We start from the raw sequence: 20497 nt of genomic DNA, 5'->3' as shown, positions 1-20497 counted from the left end.
GTGCACCGGGCCTCTAGTGTGATATAAATACTCCCTTCATATGAATTGCAAGCTACCAATATAATCTCATGCAGGTAGAAATGTTCTGAATGGGAATCGAACCTTGACCTCCTGTTTCATAGGTCAATGCTCAACCACTAAGCTATATCTGCTGGCATTAGAAGCCTTTTAAAGGCAAAGCTGAAGCACCAACTTGTAGACAACACCCTGTAACGAGTTGGTGCCATTATTCAAGATGCAGTGGGTGTATTAAATTAGAAACTTCTATACTGTGTACTGTTCCCAGTGCCTCTTACCAGGGAACACAGCAAGGGTTCCATGGAACTAGCAGTTATGGATGCCAACAGGGCACTTGAATTACTTATGTCCAGGCACAAGCAAAAGAGAAGGGGAGTTTTCATGCTGGCAAAGGTAATTGATGTTGAGCAGTAGGAGGCATTTGATCTGTTTTCACACAGATGGGGCAGGGAGAAACGTGTGAAACCCAGATGATACACTTGGGGCCGTCTTGCTATTCCTTTATTACAAATGTGTCCTGAAAATGTTTATCCTGAGAATAAAGGATTGGTTCAGACTACCAGTTAAGCTATAATGATCTGCCAAGTTGATAGATGAAGGAAATTCAGAATGGATAGTGGGAAGAGGTAGAGGCTTAAGACCAGGTGAGGTCTTGAGATCAACTAAAGCTATTGAGCTGCAGTGCAGTCCATAACCTGCCTCTTGAGTTTCCCTTCAGGAAGAACCAGCATAGTCCTGGGCCAGATGCTCCACGAACCTGTGTGGAAACATAAGTCTATGCTGCAGAAGGGTGGAGCGCAGCATCTGAAACTTTGTCTCTCATCTTCACCTGCAGGGATGGTAAGTTACCAACAACCCTTAAACCCCATCATCACATTTACACCAAGGACATGCTTGACAAAGTTACTCCCAATCAATTATTGAACATGGCAGTGATAATAAGATAGGTTGGCTTAAGGATTCCCTGGCTGCTTTGCCAACCTCTCTTAGACCACACCTCAGTTTCAGATGCTTGCACACAATCAATTTCCTTTCATCTCCACTGTACCTGTATCACAATATGACAACTCTCCCACCTTCCGCTCATCCACCTATGTTTTCCCTTACAAGCATTTTCCTTTAATTACACTAATGTATACCTAATCCCCTCTTGGCTTCTTGGAGGACCTAGGCTAGGCACTGTGATGAAAACTGTACTTATATTATCTACATGCATTCTTACCACATACTGAAGAGAGGAAATATTACATCATAGATGAAACACTTGAGATTCCAGAGGTTAAATATTCCCTATACTTAAGAAATAGCAGAGTAAGATTAACATTTAAGTCTCTCTGGGATACAAATCTAATCTGTAATTTATTTTTCTATCTTGGAGTTGAGTCCCACTATTAGAATTAGAAATAATTACTTCCCCCAAAAATATCTTGAGTGAGATATGGCTCCCACTCCATGGAATCAGATTCTTTACAGCATAGATAAAAATAATATCCAGGATCAAAAGGAGTTATTTTGAAAGACAGTGCATTCTTCATCACAGGAGTTGTAAAAAATGTAGGATGGATAACTGAGTGCTAGGAAATGTGTAGGGAGAACTTGAGCTTTAGCTAGGTGTTTTGGTGAGTAAGTTCTGTCTAGGTCATGAGTACTTAACTTGCTAGGTAGTTTCTTAACATCTCACATATGAGTCCTTTGTTACTATGTGATATGAAACTCCCCATAAGTGACTAGAGTTTAAGAATATATTCCTGTAAATAATCTCAGATACCACAGAAATAGTTTCAGATATACCAATTTCTTCTATGATCTTTCCCTATTGCCAATAGTTATTAAAGATATATTGGGTGTGCTTTTTTTTCTTAGTTCATCAATCTTAGATCACTAGAGTTCCAGAGATTAAAGAGATCTTAGAAATATTTTTATTCAAGTCCATTCCCTTTATAGTCATAGAAACTGACCAAGCAGTATAGAATCCAAGCTGAATGACTTTCAGTTCAATATATTTGTTTGTTTTTGTTATTGTTTTTAAATAGCAAGGTACAGAAATTTTGGACTATAGATTGTTATTTACTAATATGTATCACTTTTTCCAAAGGAGTCAGAATTTTTATGTGGTTACCAGTTCCTAAAATAATTGCTTGCATCCAAGGGCAGCATTATCCTTAGATGACCAATGTTATCTTAGAAGACCACATTTTGTTGGTCCAACACACTCATTGTTATATAGACATTATTATACTGAGGCTAAGAAGTGTAATACTTTTCTCACTGTCAAATCTTGGAAATGTACAGTATTTGGATGAGAACTAAAGTCCTCATATTTTAGCTAATTGTAACATGCTGTGTGTTACCATAAAATATTCTATTTGCTTTACCATAAACCATTCCAACAATATAAGAAGTGCCGGGGTCCAACCCCAGCAGGTCCAGGGGTCCCCAAAGGTGTGGACGGAGTCGGCGAAAAAGGAATGACAAGGAGGGAGACAGCGTTCAGTTGATCAGCAGCCTAGCCAGGATCTCCAGCCAAGTTCTGGTCTCGATCTCCAGAGTGGTTCTGCTTCAGATCTCCAGCCAGGTTCAGTCACCAGATTCTAGTCAGGTTCTCTTGCCATGTTCTATAGTCAGGTTCAGTCCAGGATCTATTGCCATGTTCTCTCCAGCGAAGTTCTTCTGTCTCCAGGCTCCGTGTAGGTTCTGTCTTCTGAATTCTGTCTCCTGAGTTCTGTGTTCTGAATTCTGTCTCTTGCTGTCTTCTGAATTCTGTCTGTTGTTGTCTTGTTGCATCTGCATTTATACCAGTTGATTCTAATCCTGTCAATCTCTATTACAAAGGTTAGGGCGTTTCTTATCTCCATTCCAGGGAGTAAAAGATTATGTAGCTTAAGCATGATTGTTTGTAGTTAAATTGATTAACTACCCGCCTGGCACTTAGTTAAGGAGTTTCATCCCCTCCCTAACTTCAGGGGAAAATCCCTACCTGGGGATTCAACCTTTCTTGGAGAGGTGACCTTGCTTAAAACACAGCGCCAAGAAGGTGAGCAAACATATTAAGAACCGTATGCTATATATGCCAGGTCCCTTGAAACAGCAAGGATGGACCGGCTCCCGGCAAAGAAGGATCACATATATTTATATAAGCATATCTATACACCTGTATCTACCTCTTTTGTAGCACTGAAAACATAAACAAAGAAGAGAAAGAAGAGAGACATAGCCCATACAAAGTGGGTTGATATTCTTTTGGAGGCAAATATTCTTGCTGCCTTATACGTAAGATGGGAGCCAACAGAAATAGTAATAGAAAACTATCCCTCCCCTCAAAAAAGGCACACGTAATTCTAACATTAGGAGATTGAAAAACATATAACTTAATGAGTTATTAAAACTTTTTGTAATCTATGTGCTTAATATAATCTATATAGTCATATATTTTACAATAAATACACAAGAGAACAAAACTGTGACTGAATATAAAAATGCAATGCAATGCAATCTCTTTTTATTTTGGCTTTTGTTTGAAGTTCTGAAAAATGTTGACATTTAAAATGTTTGTGATCAATAAAGAAGCTTCTACTGACTACAGGATATTATCTTACTTCCCAAGCTTGAATGAGAGTTCATGGTCTGGTATTTGCCTAAATCATCTTAGCCATTCTGGCTTATTTTTATTATGCATAGTTATGATTTTTCTCTGTGATGACAGAGGCAATCCTAAATCAAAAGAAACCCACTGCAGCATTCCCCTCTCCCTCTGACACAGCCAGAGGTCTTCTCTGATGGATGTAGATGATCCTCCCTGTCTGGGTAATGTAACATTTTCATGGTGGCAAAGCCCTTTCTGAATCAGATAGTATCTGGAGTGTAGAGATTAGGGAATATATCATTCAAAACTGCCAAATCAGTACTTCTACTTTGTTCTCTGATATTTTTTCCCCAAAGAGATATTAAGTAATCACGATTTTCAAATAGAGTAGATCTGTCATGTTGCCCAGACACACATTTAGATAGAAATTGAGGCATATAAAACTTAGTGCTATATCTAAAAACTAAATGCCACTATGGATCGTGAACTTGCTGAGGAAATACAGAGCATGTATTGGGAACTCTTTCAAAGGCAGGCATTTTAGAAAGATCTGTGACTGTAAAATCATTTTTCTGTAAACCTTATTTAGATGCTCAGAAAATCCAGCCAGAGTCAAAATATTAGTTTTTATTTCTATAACTTCCTGAAACTATTACATCAGCATTTCCTTGTTGTTTTTTTAAATTATTTGAAATCAGATTATCTGGAAAAGTATCAAGACTCTCAAATGGCTGAAATCTGGAAAAAAATATGTCCCAAATCCTTCACACCTCCTTGTTTTTATGTCCTTCTCCATGTAACTTTATATTGTCCATTCACACTGAACAGTGTAATGTACCATACTTTGATTATGGGATTGGCCAATGGGATTTTAGCAGATATATTTTAGGCTGAGGAGCAAATGGACTCATTTTTGCCCTTCAGTGATTTGACAAATTAGCTCCCATCTAGTCTCGCCTGCTGGTCTTCAGCGGAAGATGAAGTCCCTGCGAATTGCAAGTATATACCAGTCAACTCCAAGGAACTTCAACAAGCCCAGTTAAAATCAGCAAAAACTTATGAGCATTCACCTAGCATCTTGTTTTACTTTGGCCTATAATTTTACTTGTGACAGATACAACTATCTCAGGTATAATTGTCAATAATGTGGGTGACATAAATATTATGCAACTCGTAGGGAAGTACAAATAATTCTGAGTGACACAATTGGAATTAAAAACATCAGAATTATGAGACATCACTAATAGACAAATAAGAGACAGATGTTTTTCTTTAGTGAAAGGACCAAGCTGTTGGCAGACAGAATAAAATACTTTCACAGCATTTAAACAAAACAATGGCATTGAAATGAGCCTTGAAAGAAGATAGAAGCAAAACAGCAAAGTACTCTGTAGCTCAAGTTAGCATTTGGCATTTATCTGGAAAACAGAAAGTAGCAAATAGATCTAACCTTTGTCTAGACTAGATAGATCCAGAATAATTATTAAATATTGAATTGAATATGTCATATTCAATTGAAGGGTGATCTAGGATCACTGGTTGGAAATGAAAGGGAGGAAGTAGACATTGATTCAATTGGAGACAGAGTGATGGTTAGGTACACAAAATTTGGAGAACCAAGTTCAGTTTATGGTATAACATTTATTATTATTTTTGACCATAAGAAAGTCATTTAATCTCCATAATTCTTAGTTCCTTGACTGCAAAACAGGACTAATAATACCTCTCTTGGTTTGTTAAATATATACTGAGAGTTCAATGATACTTTTATCATAGTCCTGGCCTTAATATCAGAAAGTTGAGCACAGTAGATACTTGTACTGTGTTCTCCAAAACTTAGAGAAATAAATGTCAGCAGTCTCCCCTTAAATCAAGTGAGTGTAGCAAGGAAAAAACAAATAACAAAACAATTGTAGCAATTTTTGATGACTGCAAAAGCAATTTTAGATGTCTTGTTGTATACTTATCAAGAGACAGGAATCCATCAGCCCAGTTTACTATTGCTATCAGAGAAGAATGCTATGAAATACAGTTGATCCTTGAATGACAAGGGCTTGAATTGCATGAGTCCACTTACATGCAAATTTTCCTCAATAAGTACTGTTATTGTATACTCTCTTCCTTATGACTTTCTTACTAACATTTTCTTTATTGTAGCTTATTTTTTATAAGTCTACAGCACATAATACCTATAACATGCAAAATAGGTGTTAATTGACTATTATGTTATTGAATTCCAGTCAACTGGTAGGCTGTGAGTTGTTTTAGAGCAGTCAAAAGTTCTATGCAGATTTTTAACTCTGTGGGGTTTGGCCCCTTAGGCCTGCATTGTTAAAAGGTCAACTGTAATCCTTGGGAAAGCTGAAGTGTGACCCTAGCTTCTCACCTGAAGAAATTGGAAGAAGGCAGGCTGGCTGAGAAAGCCTGCAGTAGTATCCAAAACAGGAAGCACTGGTCGAGAATCCAACATTCATCAGGCTTAGTAGACATGTGTATGGTGCAGTGAAAGACTGTGGAGTGTGGAGCTGGTGCAAGTGAGAGGTTCTAGGAGCTCAGTACATCCTCTCTAACACCTTGCAGAGAGGAGGTACTCATCAAGGGCCTCTGGAAGAGCTCAGACATGAATCTCAACAAAAAACAATGTCTGGGTAACTGCCGAGCAGGAGGCATCAACAGCCCAACATTGGAGAAACATCATCACCCCTTCCCGTCTACCTCTCTACCTAGGAAGATCCTGAAAAGTCCAGACACAGCCTTTGGCAGAGGAGGAGGAAGAGCAAAAATCTGACCATTCTTCCTTTACAATCTAGATACCGAGGGTCACACTGGAAAACACTTCGAAATGGATATGGTATTGACTTTCATTTAGACTGGACTTGAACTTTTATATCTGAAAGTGGGTCTTAATCACTGGCATAAGACTGTTGCTTCAACAAAATTAGGCTTGAAAGATAGTACCCGACTAATAACCCAGAAGGCATAAGAGAGAGAGAGTTTATAGAGTACGGATGAAAGAAGTAATTACAGAAGAATGTTTTAAAGCATGCTATTGAGGTAAGACTTCAATACAGTGGTTTTATAAACAAGTAATACGATATTAGTTGGTAAGCACTTAAGGCAGTATATGGCACATAGTAAGGCCTCAAAAATGTTAGTTGCTTTTATAATTGTTATTGTTATTAGACAGGAAATACATAAAATGTAACGGTGATCCAAAATGGAAAGGGCTGTATGGAATAGTAACAACGAAAAATTATAAAAGCAAAGACTAAAAAAGTCATGTGTGAGGTATCATGTAATAAGCATTCTGAACTTGAATAGAAGATTTTTTCATGGTTCCTTTAATTCTAGGATTCTATAATTCTAAGCATGAATTATTTTTTTTCCATGTGGGGAAAGCCTATTTTCCCCCTAAATTAAATAGACAATACAACTCTTCCTACATGTTTTAATTTAAAAAAACATAGATTGCTCCTTTTTTATCCTCTAAGAGCATCCAGAATGAAGTCAGTATCATTCATCCTTTTGCACTAGAGTACTGGCTTCCTCCATCAAATGCAAATCATAAAACCTTGCCTGTCAGTGCTCATTCTTTGATGGCTCTTTCTTTATCTTTGAAAATGATACTGACATTAAGTGAGAGGAATAGCACCACAATACAGCTAAAACTGGCAAGGGACTGAGCTTTTATGTAATAGTGACTTACTTTTCTTTGTGCTAACTCATTTTGAGCTTCTGCGTAAAGGGTATTTTAGCAATAAAGTAGATCAGAGGGTAAGCAAAGTATTTCTTTTTTTAAAAGCAACTGTCATGTTCAGAAATGAAAACTATTATAAGTCTCCTCACACAGAGAGCTAAGCATTTCATCTCAAACTTGAGTGAGGATAGCTGCATACTTACATCTTGATTGGTCATCTCCCAGTAGGGTCTCTCTCCATAAGACACAACCTCCCACATCACGATTCCATAGCTCCAGACATCACTAGCAGAGGTAAACTTTCTGAAAGCTATAGCTTCTGGGGCAGTCCATCTTATTGGAATTTTGCCTCCCTGCAATTAAAAAAGAATTTTAAAAAATTCTCACACACTTCAAATGTACCTAGGGATATTGCTGCTTCACTGAAAAGATCTAGAAAGAGATGTAGCATTTTTAAGTGAATCTGATTGAGATCATGCAGTCTCTTTTCACATATCGGTCCATAAGCGCTTGTAGACTGACTGCTAATTGGCTGTCTGGAAGGTTCTGGTTTAAATTCTGTTTGACCACTGGAGCACACAGGACCCACATCTCAATTAAAGTACCAGAATGGCAGCTCTCAGTGGGGAAAGCAAGCAGTCAAGCAAATCAATAAGGTGACTTTCATGATTTTCAACCTGAGTAAAAAAAGACTCAGATTCCCGGGTGCTTTTTATCTACTTTAATATGAGAATTTTAAGTGGAACGTCTCAGTTGCTGAATGCAAGACAGAGAAGTTTAACAGCTAATAAGACAAGCATGAAAATAAGATATATTAAAAGCTTAGTTATACTTTTTCATAATATTATGCAATTTCTTTTAGATTTGATTTCTTTCATTTTCTGTTGGCATATTTTTATTTGTCTGGATAGGTTTTATTTGTTTTAACCTAAGAAGTAGGTTTTTTATTTAATTCAACCATTTTAAAAATTATTAAAATTAGATGATGGGGAAAACTTACAGCATTATTATGTATGGGATTCTTTTAACATGGCAAAAAATGCTTTGGTAGGTTTTCTCTTAGTTCACAAAATAAACATTTAACCCTCCCCTTTAAGGGTGAATATTTTTCCTCATAGTTTTTAAAAGCAGGCAACCCCAAGCAACCAAACATTATATTTATAAGCAAAAATCAATTAATCAACCAATATGGTGGATTGAAAGAGAGAGAGAGAGAGAGAGAGAGAGAGAGAGAGAGAAAGAGAAAGAGAGATAGGTTTTGGATATTTTCTCATAAAATGACTAGCATATGCCTTCCCATTTTGCAAGAAGGGAATAATGTATTTCAAATACCAGAAAAATGGAACTTAAACTACTCTTTATGAACCAAAGTTTCAAGACATGAGAAAATAATAATGTTATGTAATGCTTGAAACTGCTGAGTTGCAGTTAATTTGAATTATTCAAAATAAGTTTGAATTATTTTCTCCTTGGAAATATGGTAACACCACTTTAAGAAGACTTTCCCAAAACATACTTTTGTGAGTTAAATATCCATAGTTGTGGTCACACAATTAGTTCTGGCAATTTGTTTTGTGACATTCCATAACATATTATTATTATACCTCTTAAAATTACAGTTTGTGGATTTCTTCAAACTTCAGCCTAGAATTTTTCTCTTGATCCTCTGACCATCACATTTGTCACCAATATTATCTGGTGTTCCTTTATCTCTGTATCTCTCAGTATATGCGTTTTACACAAGCAACCTATATGACCCATTTTGTAGGAATAATTCTTGAGGTCTCAGGATCTCTGCTCTCCCTAGCCCTCCCTTTCCCCCAGCATGACACATTGACACACGTTGACAATCTACTCTATGCATTTAACTAAGTCATCAAGCAGTCATAGTGGGAATGGATTTTCCTATAACCTCAATCTTGTTTAGGGCAAGTTTATTAAGTGTAACACTAATTCCAAGAGGATTCTTGAATGAGGTTTCATTTAATGCAAATAATGACAAAGATAATTAAGTCTAGAAAAAGAGGAAGTGATATCCCAGCAATTAATTTATTGATTTGTCAAGCTGACCATATTAAAGGACTCCATTTACTTATATAATTTGCATGTGATCTTCAGCATAATACAGTCTCTAAGGATCCGATACATAAAACAACATTGAAAAAGAAAGCCTTATAATATATAACTAGATTTATTGTTAGGCTATGAGTAGAGGGATTTTTAAAAAGGTGACTTAAATAAGAAAATGTGTAGCACATCTATCACAAAAATAAGAGATGACTAAAGTGTTCCTTTGTATGGAAACCAAAGTTAACCAAATTGTAGTGTGAAAAAGATGCACTGACAAATTCCTGTCTTCACAAGAAGTTTAAATCTTGAACTTGATGACATTGTAAAGATTTAGAATTAAACAAATGTAGTTTATCATAAAGGATGTAACTAAAGAAGTGCAATACATAGATTACCCCCAAAATTTCATTGTACTCACAGTATTACACAGAAAGGCTTATTAATCATATAACGTATCAATTCAGGAACCAATTACATTTCTAGAAAAGGGTGTTGATTTATGCTAATTAGAATAATTTAGTGACCAATTTTCCAAAGACACGGCTTAATAGTTTCTATCATATGTAAAAAAGAAATCAGACATAATTTTAGTAAATCAAAAGTTTTTGAAGGAATAGCTCTTTTATTCTATACGATGTGAATCCTTAAAACATAGGTTTAGATATTTCTGCATTTGTTTTACAAAAGAAGATAGTGCAGAGTTTAAGCTACCCCATAATGCTATAGATGTATATATTCATATTTATTGTACATGTATAGATAACATATTTATTGTTTTTAATATAGGATATTCTTTATTTTTTATATTTAAAACATTATATGATTTTTACATTGTTGTATACGATCTCAATTTGAACTTTTTTATTTTCAGTATTGGTAGGAAAAAAATAAATTAGTGAGCTTATTAGGTAAATACTTTTTTATCTGAGTTTAATATATGAATTTTCTGATCTCTAACAAGGAGCATCATCTGGATTTCTTTATTCCCGCACCCCCTCCTTTTCTTTCTCTTCCTATGTTGGAGAAATGCCCTTTTTGCTATTTCCTTTAAAATCTTTAAATATTAAATGCCTCTAGTCTAGGGAGTAAGAAATGCATTCTGTTAGAACTTACCCTTGTGGTGTAGGCTGCCTCAGGATCATCTTCCAGTACCCTGGAAAGTCCAAAGTCAGACACTTTGCACACAAGGTTACTGTTGATTAAGATGTTTCTAGCAGCGAGGTCTCTATGCACGTAGCCCATGTCGGAAAGGTACTTCATTCCAGCAGCGATGCCTCTCAGCATGCCAACCAGCTGAATCACAGTGAATTGCCCATCATTTTTCTGTAAAGATGATGTAGCAATATTAGTCCTGCAACACCAGTCACTGTGTGTGTGTGGGGGGGATATGAAAGGGTTTTCATTCAATACCAAATTAATACTACCCCCAAATTCATATGCATATTCTACTTGAAGAAGAACAACAAAAGTTGGGAAATATATAGTTAAGTTGGTAATATTTATCACTTCTTTCCTTGATCAAAGCAGATCAGGGTTTTGAAAGCCCTTATGGAAAATCCCATTTAATTGCCCTTCTCTGCATTGCAATTCTTTTACTCTGAGTCATCAGAGGAGTGTATTCATAACTGCAGCTTGGTGCTTGTCTAGGGTTAACACTGCACATTTTCGAGGTGCTTTCGAGGAAGCTAGCTTGATAGGCATATTGTTGTAAAGAAGAAATGGCCAGAGGAGATGGAGGGAGAGTCTTCAGCAGCAGATGGGAGGGGAATGGCTGAGGAATGACCCAAAAGATATTCGCATTTCTTGGAAGCTTGCAGTCTTTTTTAGGGGCACTCAATTTACTGCACACACACACAGAAAAAGGCTCACCTAACGATTATTTTAAAAAAGGAAGAAGATGATGTGACTTTACTAGACTAGAGAACTAGAAGACATGTATAAGAAATTTGGCAACAGAATCTGGAGAACGGAAGGGAATATGACAGCAGCCGCCTTGTCAGTGGGCTGATGTCATATTCAATGCTTGGACCCCTCTTATAATTGTCATTAATGCCATTTCCCATCACCTTTCCTAATCCATAGCAATAATCGTTAAGGAAGATGAAAAACTGCCAGCCCACAGATTTAAGCAGGCCTGCAGATGTGTTACATCATTTAAAATTTGAAGAACTTACACATTAAAAACATATTTTTTTTTCTGAGACTCACAGACTGAACAGTATAGGATCAGTATCATCTATTACCACATGAGGACTCCAAGGGCACAAGCCAAGACTGGCCCCAGATGGGTTGTAAGTCTATTGAACCCTTACTGTAGATAATGAGCATGGAGCTTTGAGACAGTTTTTCCTAGCTCTGCCTGATAATATGTACTCTGAGAAAGTTAGATATTTGTACGAGCTTCTTTGTCTACTTTCTGTTTTTTCCTTTCCTTCCTCCCTTCCTCCCTCCCTCCCTCCCTCCCTCCCTTCTTCCTTCCTTCCTTCCTTCCTTCCTTCCTTCCTTCCTTCCTTCCTTCCTTCCTTCCTTCCTTCCTTCCTTCCTTCCTTTCATCTCTTTTCTTCTTTCCTTCTTTCCTTTCCCCTTTCTTTCATTTCTTTTTCAGGAAAAGTAAATATAACTATATAAAACTGTAGACACACATAATTTGAATTTGTATAAGTTTTCTGAAAAGAAAAAAAAAATTCAAACTAAAGTTAATTTTTTGGAGTGTAATTATTCTGACTCCAGGTATTTCCATCTATTTTAAAGTTCAGCTTTAAAGTAGCTCAATTTTAACTTCAATGCCATTATCAATATATAAATAACACTGAATAATTAAATATGCCTCAAATCTTACCTTTAAAAATGTATCTAAAGAGCCATTTTCCATATACTCTGTTACTATCATCACTGGTTTACCTGAAAAGGAAGCAATGGATGAGCTGCTGTTTTTCTATTTAGTATTCTTATCTAAGAAAAGCTTACCTGGAACTTTTTATTAGTGTCCAAAGTACATACAGTTATTTTTGTTAAAGTCCGCTGTGTAGCAAGTAAATTTCTGACACTGTGATATCTTAGTAAAATGGTGGGGTCAGTGAGAAGAAAGTATCACAAGAATAATAACAGATTGATATAGTTAACTGTCAATATAAAAATCAATTTATGTAGACAATGAGTTGATTAATAAATATAATTTTAATATATGTAATTATATAATGTACCAAAAATTAATATCCAGCAAAGCATTGTGAACATATTCATCTTTTTCAAATTCTCAATAAAATCTCTGATCCAGTTTAGCTGCTGCTTTATGATCCTTTGAATATATGTTATATTTTTATTTCGATGTTCTTGTAACTCGTTACCTTATGGCTGCCTCTCTTTTCCCTCTCTGTCACACACTTATAATCTCTATCAATCCAAAGATTTTTATTCTTCAAAATGCTGTTCTAATTCCTCTTGCTAGCCAGAAACTTTTCTTGCAGTCATCATTTCTGATGGTAGGGGTCCTTTTATATCTGATATAGAAGCACAGCCTTGAGATTAACTGGGCAGACGCTGGGCAGACACTGCTGGGCTCTAAACCCATATCAATCACTATTATGTGATCTTGGGCATATCAATTACTATCTCTGTGTTTCAGCTTTCTCATCAGTAAAATTAGTATATTAATGGCACCTACTCATAGGGTTTTTGTTAGTATGCAAGTCAAATAATTTTCCAAGGAACTTAAAATAGCACCTACAACTTAGAATTTGCTGTGTATTATTATTTTATAAACTTAAATCTGTGGGTTAACTTCCTTGTTATATGTTCATTGGCTAGGAGAATAAATCATATTTTATCCCCCATAAAATGATGGTATTTTGCTTATAATATCTCTGTGATACAAGAGAAAAATACAAGATAAAAAATCCTTGTTAAAGGAGCAAATACTTAAAATACGGTTGTTAGTTTTATCACTTCTCATTAACCTCATTCTATTTTAGAACAGGCCCCTTTACTCTTCAATAAAAGTATACTACATAAATTTTAAGTGTTAATTTAAACTATTTTGAGATTAGTAAAAGGAGACTTTATGACAGGAAAATTACTATCATATACATCTATTAAGTTTTATGCATTACGAAGGGAAAACAAGGCCTATGCAATCATGAAGTGCATTATAATTAACTTAATGGCATTCTCCAGAAGGACATCTGTACTTTACTTGAGAAGTGATTAATTCAAGTTACAGAATTAGAAATCGCATGCTTTTTCATTCACTGTCATCCAGAAGTGTAAGGAAATGTAGACAGCAACACAATTACCTATAAATAAGGTATGACTAGGAAGTAAAAGGATTTTTCACTCCAAAGTCACTTAAAACTCACTGTTTAGAACACTGCGGTAGATCAGTCTTGTTCCTCATTCAGGTAATTATCTTCTTTTAAAATATTTTAGGAGCAATATTCTTTTCATGGAGTGTGACAAGTATATTACAATGGCAGACACATTTATCTCCTCTCTTTTTAAGGTTTAGAAAAGTTATAAAAATAAGTTCATCTAAAATAAGTCATTTGGCATAAAATTGTAGATGCCTACATTAGGTGAAACATCATATATGCAGAGAATGTGCATTGAAGATGTCATTCTATATGAACTTTGAAGACTAAAAGGGTCACTGGTGTAATAAAAGGTGATGGATATTCCAGGAAGAAGAGGCAGCATGTGCCAAGGGATCTTGTTATGAAAGAACCCATCAAGTTCAAATAGAGCCATATATTTGATTTTTTTGAAGAGCTCTGGATTTTTTCTTTGTAAATCAGGAAGTGACAGGGAATGAGTTGGGGAAAACTGATTTTAAAACTGACTGGAAATATAATACCTTTGTGTTTTGTTTTTTTTTTAAAGAAAAGATTCATATTGCATTTGTAACTGGCTTTGACAGCACAAGAGTAGAAAAAATTATAAATGTTTTTTTTTTTTCTTAGTATATATGTAATCTAAGTTCAGGACTAGAGAAATGCTTCCAATTTAACTTTATTTTAATGATATTGTCATACCCGTCTTAATGGACTTCACACAAACTCTAAGATAGAAAAAAATTCTGCTTTGGGTCCCTTTAAGTCTCATTCTTACTTATCAGAGCCCATTTCAGTCTTTTTTCAATGTTGAAGTCCCTTTTCTTTCAAAAGTCCAGAATTAACATATATTCCCCAAGGGGAATAGCCAACATATTTGATAACTGCTTTGGCACAGTTACCTATGTGACAGAATTTACACATGCCATATGCTAGAATGTCCTGGAATGTCCTGTTGTACCAGACATCACCCTTTCATTTGCCCCATTTCAGGAAGTCAGAAGTACCCAGGGATGGAGCTGAGCAGGCAGATAGTAGGGACACCTGGGGATCCAGTCACCAGCTTTTAATCAAGCACAATAGGAGTATTTCAATAAATTTAGTTAATATCCCTGGATGGTGTTTCTCTGTGGTTAGAGTATTAGCCAGGGAACTGAGGATGGAGGATTCCATTCCCTGTCAAGGGGATTCACCTGGGTTGCAGGTTCATTCCCCGCCCTGGTCAAGGTGTGGGAGGCATCCAATCTCTCTTTCACATCAAAGTTCTCTCTCTCTCTCTCTCTCTCTCTCTCTCTCTCTCTCTCTCTCTCTCTCTCCCCCACCTCCCTCCTTTCCACTCTCTCTAAAAATCAATGGAAAAATATCCTCAAGTGAGGATTAACCACATTTTTAAAAAAATGTACAGCTAATAGAGCCAAAGGGCATTGCACTTGCTGCAAACAGTAGCCCTGGTCAAATCAGAAGGAGGCCTATGCTTTCTGGAGTCAGCCTGTGATTCCAGGAGTCCCTCTGACTCTGCCTGATTTCTTCTTTCACTTACAGAAATTCACTGAGGGAGTTATCTTACTGTAAAGAATGGGAAGAACTGAACTCCAGCAGATATCCAGGACTAGTTTTGCTTCACTGGCACCTCTCAGCTCCTACCACAAGAGCAGATGCCTTATCCATAAAAGCAAAATCTTAATTTATGTCTATTATTATTTACTCTACCACAAGTTCTTTATGTCTCTGCCATGTTCCCTATAGTTCTACTTATAAAACTTTGTTCCTTCTCTCTTTGCCTATATATTTTTTTCTACCTACCCTCTAATTTTGTAGACTCTCTTCTTACAGTAATGGCACTGCTCATCCAAGGTCTAATGAACAGGGATTGGATAGGATTCCCATGTAAAAATATCTTTTTTGGGGGTAAATTTGTTCTTTAAATTCAATCCAAATTTACTGAGCTTAGAAGAAAGACTTTATACTCTAAAGAGAATGAACTTATCAGAAAACTCAGGGACATTTAATAATATACATTCGGAAAGAAAAAATGATTACTTTTAGGGAGATGGGCACCTGGTATTCATCCTGTAAGATTTTATAGATAGCATCACCTAGTTTTAAAAGTCAGATTAATTATTTATGAAACTGTAGGTTGTAATGTCAATAACAAATTGTTATTTGAGAAATATGATAGGGACCTAAAACACCTCCCGTATTTCAGAAAAATAGGGGGAAAGCAATTAAAGTGAATGCTTGCAAACAAGCATGAAACTTTTTTGTGGACAAAAAATAAGACACTTCAGGACCCATTTGATTATATTTCATGCTTGAGTCATTTTAATGCTAATTATGTTTAGTTTGGCTTATGTTTTGTCTCAGTTCCTGCTAGCCTGCAAGAATGACATAGCAATAATTAGCATGGCTTACTCTAGTCCTTGTAAATTCAATAAAACTGTATAAATCATTTTCCATTACCCAGCTTGAAGTACAGACAAAGAGTAGATCTGCCAATAATTTTGAAAGCATATTATCAAAAATTCATATAAAGAGAGCTCATAAAGCATGTCAAAACATGATTTTAATCACGGGCCAGAGCTTTTATATTACTGTATATCATTTACTGGAGACCCAGCCCAGGCAGAGTCTAAGCAGTAATAAAACACATTATCTGTGGAATTCACATTCATTATTGATAATTATAAAAGAGCTACAATTTATTGACTTATTGGCTACTCTTTGCAATACATGATAATAATTTCAATTATCAAAATTCTATAAAATGATATCACAAAAGACATTTTTCAAAGAAAGAAAAGTAAAATTTAGAAAGATTCAATATATTACTTTGGCTGATTAGAGCAACTTGTCTAAGAAAAAAAATTGGGAATCAAATTTATGTCCATCTGACTATAAAAGCTGTTTTCTTTTCCTCCATACTCTGCCTGTAATTTCAAAATATTTATTTTAATTTGAAATTTTACCTTTACATCTCATAAATATTTACTCTTTTGTATTAATACAAGCTTGGTAATCATAACTATGTCATACCAAACTATTCAACCACTGATGGCAGATCTGGTGGGAATTCAGCTTCTTTCAATAAATAATATGTTCTTACATATATGACCATTACATATATATGCTGTGAGTGTTCCAACGTGTTCTATAGTGAGATGGCTTCAGATTCTACTTATATGAGATATCCATAGTAATCAAAGCCATAGAAGCGGAAATAAGAAAGGTGGTTGCCAGAGGCTGGGCGAGGAAGAAAGGAGGAGTTGCTGATCAATGCATACAGAGTTTCAATAGTTATCAAAATTCTATAAAAGTGATATCACAAAAGACATTCAGTTATTCAGTATGGAAACTTATAAAAATAAATATATATCATTGTGCTTATAAAGAATACTGTACTGAACACTTAAAAATTTAAGAGGGTAGATTTCATATGTGTGTATTTTTTTCTACCACAATTTAAAACTTGAGTTTGTTTCGCCAGTACATGATTTTTGGTGCCAATGTCCATCACAAATCCAAGAGAGGAGAGAGGGAGCCACTTTTGGTAATTTAATCCTTTTCCGTAAGATCTCAGAGTTACGTGAAACAAACTTTGGGGAATGTTGATGTAGATCTACCTTTGATTATCAGACTATGGTCCCTGACGAGCAGCACAGTTATCATCTGGGAGCTTGTTAGAAAAGCCAAATTTCAGTGCCGGTTCCTGTCTACTGAAACAGATTATGCATGTTAACAATACCCTATGAGGCACATTACGCTTTGAGAAACACTGAACTAGACCATATCACAAGAGTTGCAGCTAAATCTTGGCTTATTATTTTATTTGCATTGATATCACTCCCTTTTCTGAAACTATTAACTCACCAACAAACACATGACACCACTTAGGGACATAAGGGAGCATTTGATTTAGAAGCGTCATGAATCACTGGAAAATAATTGTCACTGGGGTTTGCTACAAAACATTTTATAAGATTTATAAATAATTAAAAATAATTCTGTGCTTATACTAGTGTATCTATAGTCTTATTTCACTATGACATTCTATTTGGGTTGTAGACTATATAGTATACTAACACTTGTAGCTGTTTAAAATTACTTTTATTTTTCTCCCAAAGGAAACATGGGATAATGCAAATATCACGATTCAATTATTCATGGTTAATAGCCAACCACAAAATGGGATCTTATGCTTATAATAGGAACAGGTAATGTTTATAAGGTGGAGGGAGGCAAAGTATGCAACAGTTATAATGAAACTCAGATATTTTCATTCAATTATGGACCATTTTTATCGGTTAACATTTAGGAAGGTAATATATATATATATATATATATATATATATATATATATACACACACACACATATATGTATAAATGTATATACTCACATATATATACATATATATTCAGCTATATGTGTATATATATTTATATAATTTTAAAATTTGGGAAATATGATACAATCTAAAGCCTATACTAAAAAAGTAGAATAAAAACACCAATGTCTCTATAGGTAGAAATTCCAAACTTTACATATTTTTTTCTTTTATTTCATATTGTTTACATTGATATAAACTTTTCCATTAGATATTCATTTCTCATAGTAAAAATGGATTCGAAGTATTCTGACATTGTAAATGGATAATAATTAGTTATGAAGTCAGAAATTATAGACTTTTCAGAGGAGGTGGGGACTCTAAGAATTATCAAATCTGACAGTTTTGTTTTATTAATAATGAAATAACTTTAAAACACATATTTTAATTTACTAACAGTCAATCTATGAGACAGTAAATCTGTTTCCATAGATTTATATTCTTTCAGATGATTAGGATTTAGATTTTATCAGGAAGAGCACTTATAAATCCCTAATAATTATTTTTTTATTATTTTTTAAAAAATATATTTTATTGATTTTTTACAGAGAGGAAGGGAGAGGGATAGAGAGTTAGAAACATCAATGAGAGAGAAACATTGATCAGCTGCCTCCTGCACACCCCCTACTGGGGATGTGCCTGCAACCAAGGTACATGCCCTTGACCGGAATCGAGCCTGGGACCTTTCAGTCTGCAGGCCGACGTTCTATCCACTGGGCCAAACCGGTTAGAGCCTTAATAATTATTTCATTTGTATTTATTAAAGCTCTGTATATACCATAACAAAGAACACAAAGTACCACATTAATGAGCTGACTTCTGTTTTTATGTCTGTTTTAAATTTGTTTATTTGCATCATGGTTTATCACTGGTTCATAGCATACTCAGTCTTTAAATATTTCAATTTATACTTTTCAGGGCTAAAGGTAAATTACACTTTATACACAACATGTGCAACTGGGTGCTTATAAGCATCTCAACTTTAACTTATCCACAACTGAACTACTGATGACCAACCAAAGTCTTATTCCTTCTAGATTGTTCCCTATAAACGGCAATTCCTTTCTTCAAGGTACCTGGACAAATAATGTATAGTTATCATTGACTCCCTCTCTTTTCCTCACACTCTATTTCCAAACCATAAGAAGCCATATTTTGATTGCCTTTAAAATATCTACCGAATTGGCCCTGGCTGGTGTGGCTCGGTTGGTTGGGCACTGCCCATGCAGGTTCGATTCAAGGGTGCATTCCCTGGTTTTGGGCTGGATCCCTGGTGGGGGAATGCAGGAGGCAGCCAACTGATGTTTTTTGATCTTTCATGGATATTTTTCTCTCTCTCCTCCTCTCCCACTAGAATTCAATTAAAATATATTTTTTAAAAAATCTACAGAATTCAACCTCTGTCCTGATCTAATCAATGATGAGCTGTGAATAATGTTAGGGTCCTCCTCACTGCTCCATGCTTAAACACTGGCTCCTACCATCTATACTCAACATAGCAGCCTGGCCTGACTGATCCATTTAATGTAGACATCAGAGTCCATTACATCTTGGCTCTATAGGCTCTAAAGCTCATTTTAAGAAATTATTTTCATAGGGACCAAAGTCTTCTTACATTTCTATCCTCCTATTACCTCTTTTAAGTTCTTCCCAGACTGCTCTCATCCATTCTACTGAAGCAACAATGGCCATCATGCTGTTTCTTGAACATTCCATGCAGGTTGTATTTCAGCCTTGCTGGTCCTTCTTCCTATAACACTCTGACCCCTGGTATTTGTAAGGTCTTGTCACAGCAGAGCCAGAGCACTGCTCAGCATGCTGCTCTGAGTTGTTCTGAGTCCATATATTCTTCTAAATTCTTCCCATTTGACTATGCCAAGCACAGGGCAGGTCCCTTCTTGAACTCTGCCCACTGTACTCACTGTTGGGAACTTAGTCCAAGTTCCTCCTTTATCCTCTGCTCACTAGTAACAGGTGTTGAGCCAAGCACCTCTGCCTAGGGCTGGACCTCCTAGGACGCCGGGTCTTAGATGGCAAAGCCATAAGAAGTTGTGGGTGTATAAGAATGAGTCTTTATTGCAGAAGTCAGTGGCCATGTAGCTACCAGACAAGACAATTCTCCACAGCAAAGTCCATCCAGTCAGGCAGCTGGACACCAGCTGGTTAACATGTACATCTTTCCTACAAAGCAGCATCAGTCTTTGTACCCACAGCTATTATCTGACAGTCCCAGGCTGCCCCCTAGACTCACCACCTCACATCATAGCGGTGCCTGAGCTCTCTGACTCAGCAGCTTCTCCAGCCTCTGGCTCAGCACGCTGCCTGGTTAACATGGCAGCTATATCTGAGCTCTCTATGAGCTCTTAGCCTTACATAGTAACAATACCAGCTCTTAGCTCTGGCTGAGCTCTCCTTTCTCCT

General features: G+C 35.9%; 1 protein-coding gene across 6 annotated transcripts in view; it reads right to left on the bottom strand.

The window, feature by feature from the left end:
• EPHA5 (EPH receptor A5) overlaps window positions 1–20497 on the bottom strand; it is a 356087-nt gene that overhangs the window by 23723 nt on the left and 311867 nt on the right. For all 6 annotated transcript variants that reach the window (XM_059670011.1, XM_059669975.1, XM_059670021.1 and 3 more), the window contains 3 exons: window positions 12208–12269; window positions 10482–10691; window positions 7502–7651 (listed from right to left, as the gene is read on the bottom strand). In XM_059670011.1, coding sequence (XP_059525994.1) covers window positions 7502–7651; window positions 10482–10691; window positions 12208–12269 — 422 coding nt within the window. The remainder of the gene's footprint in view (window positions 1–7501; window positions 7652–10481; window positions 10692–12207; window positions 12270–20497) is intronic.

This window comes from Myotis daubentonii, chromosome 1 (assembly GCF_963259705.1).
Source record: "Myotis daubentonii chromosome 1, mMyoDau2.1, whole genome shotgun sequence".
Taxonomy (NCBI): domain Eukaryota; kingdom Metazoa; phylum Chordata; class Mammalia; order Chiroptera; family Vespertilionidae; genus Myotis; species Myotis daubentonii.
The sequence above is the reverse complement of the archived record's forward strand: the minus strand, read 5'-3'. Positions and strand labels throughout refer to the sequence as shown.